The 14,763-nt window shown below is 39.8% G+C and overlaps 1 protein-coding gene and 1 pseudogene across 1 annotated transcript; both read left to right on the top strand.

Annotated features, from left to right (window-relative positions):
• The first annotated feature begins 1,111 nt into the window (after nucleotides 1-1,111).
• Nucleotides 1,112-6,898, top strand: LOC121984782 (annotated as a pseudogene).
• Nucleotides 6,899-8,264: 1,366 nt separating this feature from the next.
• Nucleotides 8,265-13,825, top strand: LOC121984781 (probable pectate lyase 8). The gene is made up of 7 exons (XM_042537912.1): nucleotides 8,265-8,519; nucleotides 8,683-8,778; nucleotides 9,317-9,382; nucleotides 11,750-12,392; nucleotides 12,465-12,568; nucleotides 12,680-12,818; nucleotides 12,916-13,825. Exons 1-7 carry the CDS (start codon nucleotides 8,413-8,415, stop codon nucleotides 13,135-13,137), a joined length of 1,377 nt encoding a protein of 458 aa, XP_042393846.1. The 5' UTR covers nucleotides 8,265-8,412; the 3' UTR covers nucleotides 13,138-13,825.
• Nucleotides 13,826-14,763: the final 938 nt, after the last annotated feature.

Here is a 14,763-nt window from a genome sequence, read left to right as displayed (position 1 = left end):
TAGCCACATACCTTGTGATGCTTGTACTTTTCCATGATGAAGGTGATGTGTTCTACTAGAATCTTGGAGACTTATTAGATGCTCGAGGAGTCGATATCAATTCATGACGAATTAAATTGAACTTGGATTGTGTAGCAATTGATAACTAATCGAGCTTATAGTTTCTAGATGATAAAAATTGTTATGATTTTCTGTGTTTTTTGTTTGTTTTTTTGGCTTTATTACGAGATAGAAGTTGTAGGAATCTGTCTAAATCTTTAGCAGTGGATTATCATTATTGGGGACCATGAGTTTCCTATCGAAAATAATGGTTGGGGTTTTTTTCCTCGTAGTAATTGTTTGAGGGAGACCCAATTGCCACAAGAGATAAAGTGGGGGCGGCTTGAGAGATGCAACTCGATCGAGAAAGCTAATCGGATGTTATAAAAGTGAACGAGAAAAAAACAAACATTCTTATAGGCTAAAACTAACCGTAGTACTAGTCTAAAACTAACCGTCATAAAACGACTAGCCAACTCACTCGAACCATTAGGTTAACTTATAGGCTCAAACATTCTTGGATATCACTTTCATTCATTGTTTCAGGACGAAGATTCACACTCTTTTTTATCCTTTTATTTATTTATTTATTTACAATTTCTTTGATCTTGATTGGAAAAATGAAAAGTTAGATTACTGTTAAAAAAATAGTCATTTTCAGAGGAATATCCAAGTTCACTGCATCTGCTCACTGCAAACACTGCCAAAGAGCAGGGGTGCAATTTAAAGAGCCCTGCAAAATAAGTCAACTTCAACAGCAAAGGACAAAAAAAAAAAAAAAAATAGGGAACAAATTTTAGGTGAACTAAACTTATTTGAGAATTATTGGACAATGTCCAACTGTTTGAGATAATAAATCAATAAGTGTCCAATGGTTTTTATTTTATATTTAAATATAAATATGTGACAAAAGGTTAAACGCTCACCTTAACTCCATTCCATGTAGTCGGTTCCTCAGTTAAATATAAATCACGGGGATTTACGTAGCAATAGTAATATATATAGGGTGAGATAATCTATAGAGCTTCTGAAATTTATCTATGATAATATTAGGTGATAAGAGGAAGATATTGAATTTTAATCCTAAAATTTTATATGAAAATATCTTAACTAACGCACCTCCTGAGGGACGGGTGGCTACTAGTATAAATGGTCAAGACATAAAGGAGTTTATACTCAATCACGCCGAATTTCGACCCCAAGATATCATGTGATAATACTTCATGTCTTAATCATCGCACCGCCCCTAAGGGGACATGATAATTCTATTACATGAACCATATGCATCAACCCATGAAAAAGGGCTGATGAGCTACATTGGGTGTACTGGGCCTTGGGAAAGTGAGTAGATCGGAAGGGTGTATGGGCCGGCTCAAATTAACAAATAGGCCACGTCAGATTCGACGGTCTCGAGCATATCTAAGCCACGTCAGCATCAGTGGTCGGTGCAAAGGACCGCACTTTCTGGTCCAGACCAGTTCATAGGTAAGGTTGATAGACCCCACCTATTATACAGGTGGGTCCGACCCCTGGTCCGAGTCGCGGTCGAGAGGATCACGCCGCCTGATTTGGTTTCGGAGTACAAGACGACGGGGGATCAACGACGGCGAAGGCCGGAGCAGGATGAAGGTAATGGTCGCCGTCAAGCGGGCGGTCTACTACGCCGTCAAGATCCGCGTGAAGCCTGATAAGGTGCGACTCCCTCTCTCTCCTCTCGTCAGCTCCTTCAATGCTTCATTCTAGGGTTCTGACGTCGTCTTCCCTCTTACTGTTAGAGGGGGCTCGAGACCAGCAAGGTGAAGATGTCGATGAATCCATTCTCTGAGATCGTCCTTGAGGAAGCCCTCTGCCTCCGGGAGGCCGGAGCCACGCGGAGGTCGTCTCGACACCCTCCGGACCGTTCTCGCCATGGGAGCCGACCGAGCGCCGTAGCCAAGATCTTGAAGGCCCTCGCCCAGGTGGAGCGGCCCGGGCTTTCAATCCTGGGCAAGCAGGTGATGAAATGGGATGCATGCTTTATTTTTTTCTTAAATTAATTACAAAATTTCAACTTTTATATGAAATACTTTAGCATTGGATATCCATAAAAACGATTGCTCTCATCTCTTAAGCTTTTACACAACCTCAGATCTTGAAAGGCATTAACTCGATTATTTCATTGTACATTATCTAGGTCTCTTGTGAATTAAATATGGTACATTGTATGTACTCCTGTGATGATTATTCTCTACTTAAGAAGATTAATTGTCGTGATTATAAAGACTGCACTATGTTTTTGATGTGGTAGGACATAACTTGTAAGCGTTTGCAAGTGATAGATTCTTTAGATATTAATTATATACATATTGCAAATAAATATTGGCATATTCTACATTATCATTTTAATTTGTGTTTTATGCTGTATAATGGACACATTTTTTTATTGGTAGAATTATGAATTAGATGGATTCATTAGTTTCCTTTATTGGATATATTGTCGTCATTTATCTCAATATTAGATTGTCAATGTTTCTTAAATGTATATCACATTTGCCACTGCATATTGCATTTGCAGTTTTGCACTATACATTTGGGTGAATATTTACTTTAAAATTTTGATTGCAACATGAACAACAAGCCATGACTAATGAACTGCAGAATTTATCATCAGCTACCCAAATTTTATCCCTCCATTCAATTCTATATATTATCAAGGTTTCTTCTATTGTTTTAGGCTACATTTTAGTGATTAATGAAATTCTCGACTTTTTTTCTTCCAAGCTCAGGGATGATATTGACACTTCTATATTATTACCATGTTTATTGCACAATTGGTAATTTCTCCGTGATTTTTGTAATTGAGGTGTTGTTTTAATATCTTCCCTAGTTATCTTAATACAGGTCTCTAAGTTCCTCTATCTTTTTGTACGCATCAGGCGATTGATGATGACTGTGTTCCTCTATCTTTTTGTATACATTAGGCGATTGATGATGACGGCAACCAAATAGGACAAATGGTGGCTGGACTACTAAAATGGACACAAGGAACCTTTGCCTCAAAGGTCAGAAATTGCAATTCAATCATATACAGATAATGACTTACTGATATTACAGCCTAATGATATTTATGTAACTTACAACAATTTGACAAGAAATATTAGAATTCCTAAGGAGATATAATTGATAATTATTAGTCAACTTGACTTTTTAACCCCTTCTGTTCATCTGAAGCTTGAGCTTACAACCTGAAATATGTATAAACAATAATTAATCTTCTTGAGGAAGATGCTGCCAAAATGCAGTCGTCCAGGGGAAGAGCAGCCACCTCTTATTGGCATCAATTTCAAGAGTTTGCAAGGCGCAGTTTTTGCTAACCCTCACCTTGGTCACTCTCACTTCCAACCCAGTTTTCATTTGCTTCACTTTCTTCTTCTGCACTGTCAGTCTTGCATTGTACATGGAATGGCACTTCTAGCATATCCTGAGAAATATTATATTCGATGTGAAGAGTTAACTATTGATAGAACCATCAACCTAACTGTTTATAGCACCCCCTAATTTTCAATTTGCTTCTGGGATTCATGCTGCTCAAAATTCGATTGCCGAGTACAAAATCTGCTTCAGAAACTAGTTGGTTGTATTAGAGCAATCGGTGTATCCTTAAGTTTTGATGTTTGGACAAAGGGTTTAAGTTAGGGTTTGCATCTGTATTTGATATGTGCTTTTAGTGTGCAGGTGACAGGTGCAAGGGAATATCAAGTGTGATCTTGACAAAGGTGAAGTCCAAGCATGAGAGTCTTGATGGTGCGGTGCAAGTCCAGGCTTGAGGCTTGGTCGTGCAAGTCCAAGCGTGACTTGGCAAGGTGAAGACCCGGAGCGAGGGGCTCTTGGCAAGGATGAAGTCTCGGAGCGAGGAACTCTTGGCAAGTGAAGTCCCAAAAGCGAGGAGCTTCTTGGCAAGGATGAAAATCTAGAGGTAAAGAGTCTCTTGGCAAAAGAAGACCCGACAACAAGGACAAGGCTGAAGGAAGCTCGTGAAGGCAAGGTGTGAAGAATAGGGAAGCATTCGAGGGATGCAAGGCTGATGGAGGAGGCTAGAAGGCAAGGTCAAGGTTGTGCGGGCGAGGACGAGTGCATGAGTGATTGTACTCGGGGGTAAAATCCTAAGTTAGGGTTTTCCATTCTGGTATATGTCTCAGTCAATTAGTGGTTGAGAACCAGCAAATTCGGAGAAGGGGAGCCTTGATACAACGATAAAATTGTTGTCATGTGATCAAAAGGTCACGGGTTCGAATCCTGAAAACAGCCTCTTGCAAAAAGCAGGGTAAGACTGCGTACAATGGATCCTTCCCCGGGACCCCGCACGGCGGAAGCTTCGTGCACCGGGCTGTCTTTTTTTTTTTTTAACTAGCAAATTCGGAATGGAATTTCAGAGTTTGTGACTGGTAGTCGACTGGTGGTTGAGAACTATCAAACCCGGAATGGAATTCCAGGGTTTGTGGTTCTAGGGTTACCAGTCGACTGGGAGCGAACATAATGTCGACTGATCCATAGTGAGCAGTCGACTGGAATCGAGTCGTTAAGTTGTAATTGTCGAATTTCGCCGATCGACTAGTAAGTATAACAGTCGATTGATGGCGGAAACACAGCTTAGGTGTTTCCTCCCATAGTCTATATAATGGAACTCAGATTGGCTGGCTTTGGTGACGAAGAGGTGGTTAACCACTAATAGAGTCTCCAAAGCTCAGAACAATCCAAGAGTTCTTAATCGAGCTTACGGTGAGATTTCTCCACTGACAAAGAGAATTGAGCTAGCCGGAGTTTCAGGGACTAATCCACTGACAGATTGAGGAATTGTTCACCTACGGACGTGGAGACTGGAGTAGGAGCATCATCTCCGAATCACGTAAACAAACGTGTTAGGGTTTGTTTTCTTTCTTCTTGTCTCTAGGGTTAACTTTCATATTTGGTTATGTGTATTTCTGCTGCATTAACAAATATAGGAAAGCGAACGAAGTGAGAGACCGTCTATTCACCCCCTCTAGCCGGTGATCAAGGGTCCCAACAGGTTGTCCTTCTGTTTTTTCTAGACAGTGCTGAATTTTTGGCAATTTTTATTCTGCTCCCTATCAATGTTGCATAGTTGATTTTGTTGTGCTATTCGTCTAGAGATTTATAAGTTAAAAGTCATAATGGAATGAGATATTAAGCACTCCTACAATTTAATTTCATGTACACATCCAATTTTTGCAATGAAAGCACATTTACCCTATTGCGAAAAAGTATTTCACTCTGGCCACAGTAGAGAGCATAGGAGCTGACAAATACGGAGCAGTGATTAACATCAAATAGGGAGAATTGATCCTAGAGTATTGATAAAATTATAATGTGTCTTATTGTTCAATTCTTGCATGCTTATCACACGAGGGGCTTGTGAAGGGCATCTGTGAACAAACATGACATTGCATTGCATTTTTCTTTAGTACTACTCTTGTGATGAAGAGACATGAACTAGGTTCTTTCTTGCAGTAGTCGACAGAAATTCAGCATTATTATTTCCTACAAGGAACTAAAAAAATGTATTTATTTCTTTTGTTCTTACAAGGAGAACCTTGGGACCAGGTACAACCTGTCACTGTCTGGACCAATTGGAACGTACATTCATTACAAAAGGTTTCTGGTGGCAAGTTTAATACTTCCAGATGAGCGTATAAGAGAATAGAACTTGATAATTATTTCACAAGTACATTATTTTGGCCAAGACCATCTAACTCTTAATGACAGCAAGCGGTAGGGACTCTCTCATTTTTTTTATTTTTATCATCTATAGTTTCTTTTGCTCATTGATCTGCTGTTTGATAGTGTAGATCAGTTTGGAGGTGATTTATCTGGAGAATCTTTCTTAAGATCAGAAGCTATTGTTTATTATTTTCACCCATGACAATTTTTTTTGGTAGGTTGTGCTGGATAAAGAAAAACAAATGGCAACAGTGGAACGAGAAGTGGATGGCGGTATGTATCGAGATGATCTCTCTAGATCTGCCTGCTAAATGTTTGTTAGCTTTATTTTCATGTCAGTTGAATGACACCTATTCTACTTGGAAAACAAACACATTTAGTTATAGGATCTTGTTGTTTGACTAAATGATTCATTGCTATCTAGATTTCTATATAGCGTTTGTCTTTTCATGTAGCTGCTGATTTAAAGGGAGCCAAAAATCTATTGGAAATGTGTGTTACTCATATTTCAGATACTTCTGCAACACTAAATCAGTTTTCAGTGAATGGTTCGATTGGACTTAGATATCCGCTTTTGTATTTCTGTTAGCACCAGGTAGAATAGTACACACTTGGGTATTAGTGTTAGCACAGAGTATTGTTTCTACTATAAAAACTGGATAACAAATTTGGAAGAAAAAAAAATCCTCCAAAAGTAGTTGATGATGAATCTTATATTTTTCTGCAGGACAGACTTAAGGTTAAATCCTTCGTAACAGGAAATACACTTCCCAGACTGCATCGAAGTACCGGCCACCAAAGCCCATTTCAAGGGTCTCATCAATGCCAACCACACCATGCTCCCACAAAACTTCATCCAATCCTCTGGCGACCTCCAAGCCATGATGCTACAACTATACCCCAGCCGATGGAAGGAGGTGTGGACCCTGTTCGCGGGCATCGAACTCTTAAAGTTCAAGTGGAGGAAGAAGGATAACACCAACCCAAATCTTAAATATTGGGTTGCGCCAACTGGACTAGTACGAAATTATATGCTAATATTTTTGCACTCAGTTAATACTATTTCCTTAGTTGATTCAATTTATATTTTCAAAATTTGTTCAATCGATTATCAATCAACACAGAGATGAAGTACTCAATTTCCCACTGCATCTCTGCTACTGACATCGACAGATAGATCACAAATCTACCCCCAAACAGCCAATGGCCTTCACGCGCAATGCCAGCTCAATCACTACAATTATTTAGGCCCTACACGGATAAGTAGATGGATAGAGTTTTATACAACAGTTTATATATATATATATATATATATATATACACATTCATGGCATACTATTAGGTACTTCATATCGAACCAACCGCTTTAAATCGATCATATAAAACATTTCAATGATCATGTAATTCATTCTATGGATAAAAGGGTCTCTATACTATATAGGCTCTGTAGAGATCTCTCTATATGATTACATCATCAACGGAATCATATTGTATTGTGTCATTTTTAGGATTTAATTGTGTTAATCATATTTCAAATCCAAACAGAATTAATAGTATCTTATTAAATATTGTAAGCCCTTTTCTGTCCATATTAAGATGATCGGATAAATAAATACTATTGGGAGCATATACAACAAGATCTAAGATCTATCCTGATAGATATTGTACCAAGCACATGATGAATTAAGGCGGGCAAGACAGTCCTTAGCTGTCCCTTATCTTCTATTTGGGCAAGGATAATTCAAGGTCCTCGAGCCTACTCCACGTTAACTTTGTCCTCTCCATATTAAAAAAGAGCACGGCATGAGAAATTAGGGTTGCCTAACCCTACTTCAAAACCTAATTCATGCCTCGATGAAACTTCAAATATCAAACAATTTTGCGATGCCAAAACTATAAAATCGATAGAAGCATATTCTAGGCTGATAAAAATTTAAGCGGGTTGGATTTTTATATTTATTTTTAATGAAATATGAAAAATAAAAATGGTCTTTTTCATAAAATATTTGTTGATCCTTAATTCCCGCAACACTCCACGTGACACCATGCTTCGTTTTAAGTTCCAACCCCTCCTCATTGAGAGACTTTGTAGTCCTCTTTAATTAGTGTCTTCTATTCTCTACCTTCCCTGGTTCCTTTACATTAAGTGCGAGGCGGAAGCATGTAGGAGGAGGTATTTCATTTTAACTCCGTATTTTTTTACTATTTAAAAAAGGCATGGTTGGTAGTATCATTAATGGGGACCGAGATGTAATTTATGAAAAGTAGAGGGCTGCTTGAGAAAAGTTAGCGAGGTTAAAATGGAAGTCCCGGACGAAAGGAGCCAGGCGGGCAGAAAGCACTTGCCGCACACGCGCCAGTTGCCGTCACCGTCCGTCGGTGCCATCCTCCCCGTTAACGGCTTGGCTGCCGACGGTTACGTCGTGAATCGTGCAGCGAATAACAAACATTTAACCACGGTTAGGTTGGGGTTAACGAAACTCGCCTAATGGACTATAAAATGGCGCTTCCATTTTGGATTCCTAGTGTTCTCGCCGAGTTCTTGCTCTTGTCGCCTTCCCTCCCTTCCGCTTACCTCGTTTCGCTTTACCTCCTTCGAGCCTACGGGTAGATCTGAGAACAAATCGGATAAGACAGAGAGAGGGAGGAACAACAATGGCGGCTGGGATGGCGACGGAATCACTGAGGTGGCCTCGCTGGCTGGCTCTCGGTCTTTTGGTGCTCGTCGGGTGGTTTGGAGTCGAACAGACCGCCTCATCGAGGTACATTTTGTTTTCCTGTGAGATCTGGTTGAATTTAGGGTTTTAATTGGCTTTTAGATCCTGTCGAATTAATGCGCTTGAAACAGGGGAATTCTTTTTCTTGTAACAATCGAGTTTTCTTCGAATTAAATGGAGTTGTGATGCATGAAATTTGATTTCGTAGGATCGGAGTGGCAGCGGGGGAGGCGGCAGTGGCGAGGAGGAATTTGAGACAAACTGTAGCAGCTAACCAGTCTTCCAGTTCCGGTATACTGGAGAGGTACATTATCGAAACCTTTCCTTCTCCTCCTCCCTCTATTAAACGATCTGGGTTTTCGGTGTTGCCTGGGAAGATATATAAGCGGTCAGATCTGGCTCTGCAGTCTGCTCAATTCGGAGCTGGGCGCAACCCCCAGATCTGACTCGTGTAACTCCGGGCTTTGAATTCTGTATGCCACTGCTGCTGGTTCAGCTACGCTGCTCTTTCGCTTTCTTGTCGGAAAAGAGAACGGAGGAAAAGTGGAGGAATTGACCTCGTCGAAAAATTCGATGCCACAGCACGCCGTCGAGTAGCGGTCAAATCGTAGGAAAGCGACAGCCGCCTCCTCTCCCACTGTGATTTGCGCTTCGTTAGCTTCTATTTTTCCCCCACTTTTTTTTTTTAATTGCGAAGAAAGCAACCGACCGCCTGGAGCTACCTTGTTCTCCGCAAAATGCGGCGATTGCATCCTCAGTTCAGTAGTCAATTCAATTTCTAAGCGTCAAACTGATCATTCCGATGGTTTATGGCTGATGCAATGCTTTGACTCTTTGGACAGTGTTAGTCGAGATGTGGCAGTGGGCGCGGTCGACGATCCGGAGTTTGTCGCAGCTCAGGTGCACAAGTGAGTCATCATCAACCATTTTACGGAACTTTTCTTCCAGATTTAATTTGTTATATAATCTTCTTTCTTCGGTCTATAAAGCCTATAGATTTAGTAGGCATGTTGTTCATCGTTAAACTATTCCAATTCATTCAATTTGTCTCCTGATGTCAATAAACTATTTAACTAGCCTTTCTATATAGATCACAGCTTCATTTCTATTGACCGATGAGAGATTTATGATAGGTTAATTCAAAATTAATCGGTATAAATGGGATATGTGATGTAAGTTAAAAAAAAAAAAAACTAATTTCTAACATTCTTATTTTACTAGGGAGAGAAGAGGAGATCAGAATATGTTCAAACATTAATTAATTATTCTGGATTGCAGAATAATAGAATGTCGTCATTAGTTTAGATTTAACGTACTACAACATTGTTCAAATTTTCTAATTTTGGTGGATAATGAAAGGGTACTTTGTACTCTGCTCCTTGGATGTCAATTTAAATGGATTAGATGAGTTTGAGTCTGATTGGAGTAAGAATTTTATAAAAAAAAAAATCTTAACTCGAATCTAAACCCAACTAAAAAATTCTAAATGTAGTTCAAACCTCATCACCTGAAAAATTCTAAATCTAATTCAAACACCATCACCCGACCAACGGTAACCCAGTGATTTTTTTTTTTTTTATCTTAATATTTCATCGCTATCATCCTATATATATATATAATTTAATTTAATTTTTACTCTAAATTTAGTCAACTCAGATGAATTCGAATCCGATCCAATCTAATCCTAACACAATCCAAAAATCCTTAATTTGAATCTGATCCTAGTTTAATATTTTTTTGGTCGACTTAGATCGGATTGACGGATTAGATTCATTTTTTACACCCCTACCTTTTAGCCTATTATGCAAATTAGACCGGTATTCTCATGTTTCTGATTTGATCAGATCAAAATTATTTATATTAATTGGATGGGATCTAGTTGAACATACTGATCTGGTCCAATTTTAAAATCACTCTGTTTTTTTATTAATGTATATATTCAGAGACATTTTTTTTTAATTACAATCAATTATAATCACGGGCAGTAGCTGAGCGACTGTGATTTCATATGTTTGTTGTATAAATATTCCTGATAATTTTTAGATATAGATTGTGTTGATTTTCAGGAGAGGTGAAGAAAGACAAGTAATATTTCCAGTCTATTTTCACTAAAAGTCTAGGAGAAAAAGATACCATAGCGATTTGATAGATGCAATTTGGAGCCTAAATCTCGTCTCTGCCTAACATTGTGCAAATCTGAGCTCCCTTCGTGAGTTAAAGATTAACTTTGTCCTCCACTCTACGAGTGTGGGTACCTATAGCCAATAACTGGTAAAAATAAATCTAGATAAGATCTAGTATCAAGTATAGGCGAGGCGAAGCATGATTAAAGTTGTAGCGCAGTTTAAGTGAGGCGGAATAGGTAGCAGAGTTATGAGGGGGCGGGATCCGATCTATAGAGTGAACTTGAGCAATGATCAAGCGAAGGGAGGACATTAATTTGGCAGTGATTGATAGTGAAGGCACTGCGAGCAAAAATCAATTTTGAAAAATCTCTCTCTGGGAGTAAATGCAGCCAAAATCCAGATTACATTAAATGGCGTGTAGAATTTTTTTTCCTCATTCTTTTCTGAAAGGACACATCTAAAGCTTCACGAAAAAAATAAAAACCCAATGACACTGCTTGGACTACATTCTGTTGACACATGCCCCCACGTGGTTAAATTTTGTGTGCTTGCGCTGTTCATCTTAACGATGCCACGGATATAAATTAATGAATTCGTTATGTCGGCATCGTGTCTCCGTTAATAAATGTCTTATCTACTACGGTTCGTATTTTGGCGGGTGAGGTACCATTCCTTTCTTAGATTATTTGCACTCTCGTTTTAAGATCAGACGTATTCTTTTCTCTAATCCTGGTTTCCTCCACACATAATCTTCAAATTATATACACATTTTTTGTTGATATTCATGATGGATGTTGGACGAAATTGAATGACAAGTTAGACATCATTCAAACGAATCACTCTAATAGAAGTTCTTCTCTGATTTTTTTCCCCCACGTTATGTTCGGTAATATGGATTTTCTTTTTCCTTTTTTGGTTCAGTATTTTCGTAACTTTTTCACTCTGTGCCGTTTGATTAACAAAATGATGTGACGGTGTAAGTACAGTTCGTTGTTTTGATTGCTGAGTGGATCCCCTTGATGGTTAATTATTATGGTATAAAATTTTAACAAGTTCACCTTAACAAAGATTTAAATTTTGGCTTAAAGTTTAACTAATCAAGTTTTGCTTCGACTGAGAGTAATGTAAATGGGTAATTAAATGGTGCAGGCTGATCGACAACAGCACCGCACGTCGGGAGCTTGGCTACTTGTCATGCGGGACCGGGAATCCCATCGACGACTGTTGGCGTTGCGACCCGGAGTGGCACTTCAACCGTAAGCGCCTCGCCGACTGCGGCATCGGCTTCGGCCGCAACGCCATCGGCGGCCGCGACGGGCGCTTCTACGTGGTGACCGACCCCGGGGACGACGACCCCGTCAATCCCCGCCCGGGCACCCTCCGCTACGCCGTCATCCAGGACGAGCCGCTCTGGATCGTCTTCAAGCGCGACATGGTCATCACTCTCTCCCAGGAGCTCATCATGAACAGCTTCAAGACCATAGACGGCCGCGGTACCAAGGTCCACATCGCCTACGGCGCCTGCATCACCATCCAGTTCGTCACCAACATCATCGTCCACGGCCTCCACATCCACGACTGCAAGCCCACCGGTAACGCCATGGTCCGCAGTTCCCCCTCCCACTACGGTTGGCGCACCATCGCTGACGGCGACGGCGTCTCCATCTTCGGCTCCAGCCACATCTGGGTCGACCACAACTCCCTCTCCAACTGCGCTGACGGCCTCATCGATGCCATCATGGGATCCACCGCCATTACCATCTCCAACAACTACTTCACCAACCATAACGAGGTTCAAACATATCTCCGACAATTACAATAATTGTCTATATTATGATCTTGATCGCTCAACCACTGCATGCAGGTGATGCTGTTAGGTCACAGCGATTCTTACGTGAGGGACAAAGCCATGCAAGTAACCATTGCCTTCAACCATTTCGGAGAAGGTCTCATACAAAGAATGCCTAGGTACGTAATTAATCAGTTAAATCTCTTCGATCGCCTATTCCGCAATCCGTTTAATTTACAAGCTTAACTACTAATTTCAAAAACAAAAACATGGGACCGGGTAAAAAACAGATGTCGGCATGGCTACTTCCACGTAGTGAACAATGACTACACTCACTGGGAGATGTACGCCATCGGTGGCAGTGGCGATCCCACCATCAACAGCCAAGGCAACAGATACCTTGCCCCGGTGAACCCATTCGCAAAGGAGGTAATTAAAGATTAATCACATGAACGCGAACTGCATGCTGATTATAATTTGTTTCTCTATTTGATGGTTGATTGCCTAATTAATCCGACAACGGCAGGTGACTAAGCGGGTGGATACCGATTCAAATGTGTGGAAGGGTTGGAACTGGAGATCAGAAGGCGATCTCCTATTGAACGGCGCCTACTTCACCCCCTCTGGCGCCGGAGCCTCGGGCAGTTATGCCAAGGCCTCCAGCCTGGGGGCCAAGTCTTCCTCCATGGTTGGCTCCATCACCTCCGGCGCCGGTGCCCTGCGCTGCCTCCGGCGCACCCACTGCTGAACATTTGATTCATTCAGCTAGCGCACCATGACCACACTACAAAAAACAAAAATAAATAAATCAACAAAGGGTAATTAAATTAAGTCCATTTGCATTTGACCGAGTTGCATATATAGTTTTCTCTTTGTCTCACGGTCATTCCTCGCCGATCGCTTTACTGTCTCTCTCGACCTCCGCTGCTTCCAGCGTAATCAAACGCTTGCGGAGCAGCTGGAAGCGTTGCTGATTTCAATTACCTTCCGCCATTGTTTCAATTAGTATTTCAAGTGGCTTTATCTGCGAGTCTCTGGAAGAAGCTTCGTCCATTATATTTATGAAGAAGATTAAATGGATCAGGGGCGAAATGTGTCCTCTTCTTTTTGTTCCCTAATTTCAAGGCTCTGTGACATTAAGTGTACTTATGTCCTCTTAGTTTGCTTTATCTGTGGGTCTCTGGAAGAAGCTTCGTCCATTTATGAAGAAGATTGAATGGATCTGGGGCGAAATGTGTCCTCTTGTTCCCTAATTTCAAGGCTATATGACATTAATTGTTATGTCCTCTTAGTTTGCTTGTAAACGTTATGCAGTACTGTCATAAATAATGAATATCAAGCAAGTCGAATGATAAAATATTTGCTTCTGTTATTCTTTTGATTGTGTCAGTTCCTTTGCCATTGTCATAGTAAAATATTTAAATTAATTATCATCCTGATATTTGTTATTTAATCCCAATTATGATATATTTGTAAGATATTTTTTTTTTCAAATAAAGAGTTATGCTGAACTTTTGGACTAACCCTCACTTTTCGATTTATCCGACTAATAAAATATTTTTATAAGGCTGAACTAACCATCCAAAAAATCATCAAAAAGATTAACTAAAATTATTATTTCAAGTTATGCATTGACAACAGAAGGTACATTGGCAACCCAATAGAGTAGGATAATTTAAACTGTCAACTAGTAAATGCGTGAGACCAAAGGAAAGATAGACTGAACAAACAGAACCTGAAAGTAAAATCGCTCTGTCGAAGTGATCAAAAGTCAAAACAGTTTAAAAACATGGGCCAGATAAAATTTGAGTTAAATCGTACAAACACATTCATCAGGGCAGCTAATTAGTCAGCGGACTAAACTACTCACGTTAGGTAGTTTAGGACCAAGCAAAATTGATTAGCGACTTACAGTGTTAACTAAGCTAAGCAAACCAACCAACTCTAGATTAACCAAATCAAATAAAAATATAATAACTCAAAATTCACGTAATGACTAAGTTATATAATATAAAAATGAATTAATATTTTTAAAATGAAATATTTTACATCAATTTTAAATTATATGAATATAATATAATTTTATTGTATCTATGCCTACCCTATCAGCAGTGCTTCAACAAAATATATTTATTTTATTGTAAAATAGTTAGACTCAAGTGGTTCTCGTGAATTTGGCATAAAACTTATGAACGATGCCCACAATCGTATTTGTAAATTAATTATTATTTCCTGGTTAAATTACAGCTGGCTTGCATAGTTGATGGACAACGTTGGCATCCTCCAACGTCGCTAAATTAAACCAATCCAGCAAACAGCTTTGCAGCAGATCCGTGAACTACCCTCAGTCTCTCTCATCCTTCTCAATCCAAAT

The sequence above is a fragment of the Zingiber officinale genome, chromosome 5B (assembly GCF_018446385.1).
Source record: "Zingiber officinale cultivar Zhangliang chromosome 5B, Zo_v1.1, whole genome shotgun sequence".
NCBI lineage: Eukaryota > Viridiplantae > Streptophyta > Magnoliopsida > Zingiberales > Zingiberaceae > Zingiber > Zingiber officinale.
Note: the sequence above shows the minus strand (reverse complement) of the source record. Positions and strands in the feature narration are given on the sequence as shown.

Coding starts and splice junctions, on each gene's coding strand:
- LOC121984781 (XM_042537912.1), top strand. CDS start 8,413: ATGGCGGCTGGGATGGCGACGGAATCACTGAGGTGGCCTCGCTGGCTG. Junction 12,393..12,464: donor ACTTCACCAACCATAACGAG/GTTCAAACATAT, acceptor CACTGCATGCAG/GTGATGCTGTTAGGTCACAG. Junction 12,819..12,915: donor TGAACCCATTCGCAAAGGAG/GTAATTAAAGAT, acceptor CGACAACGGCAG/GTGACTAAGCGGGTGGATAC.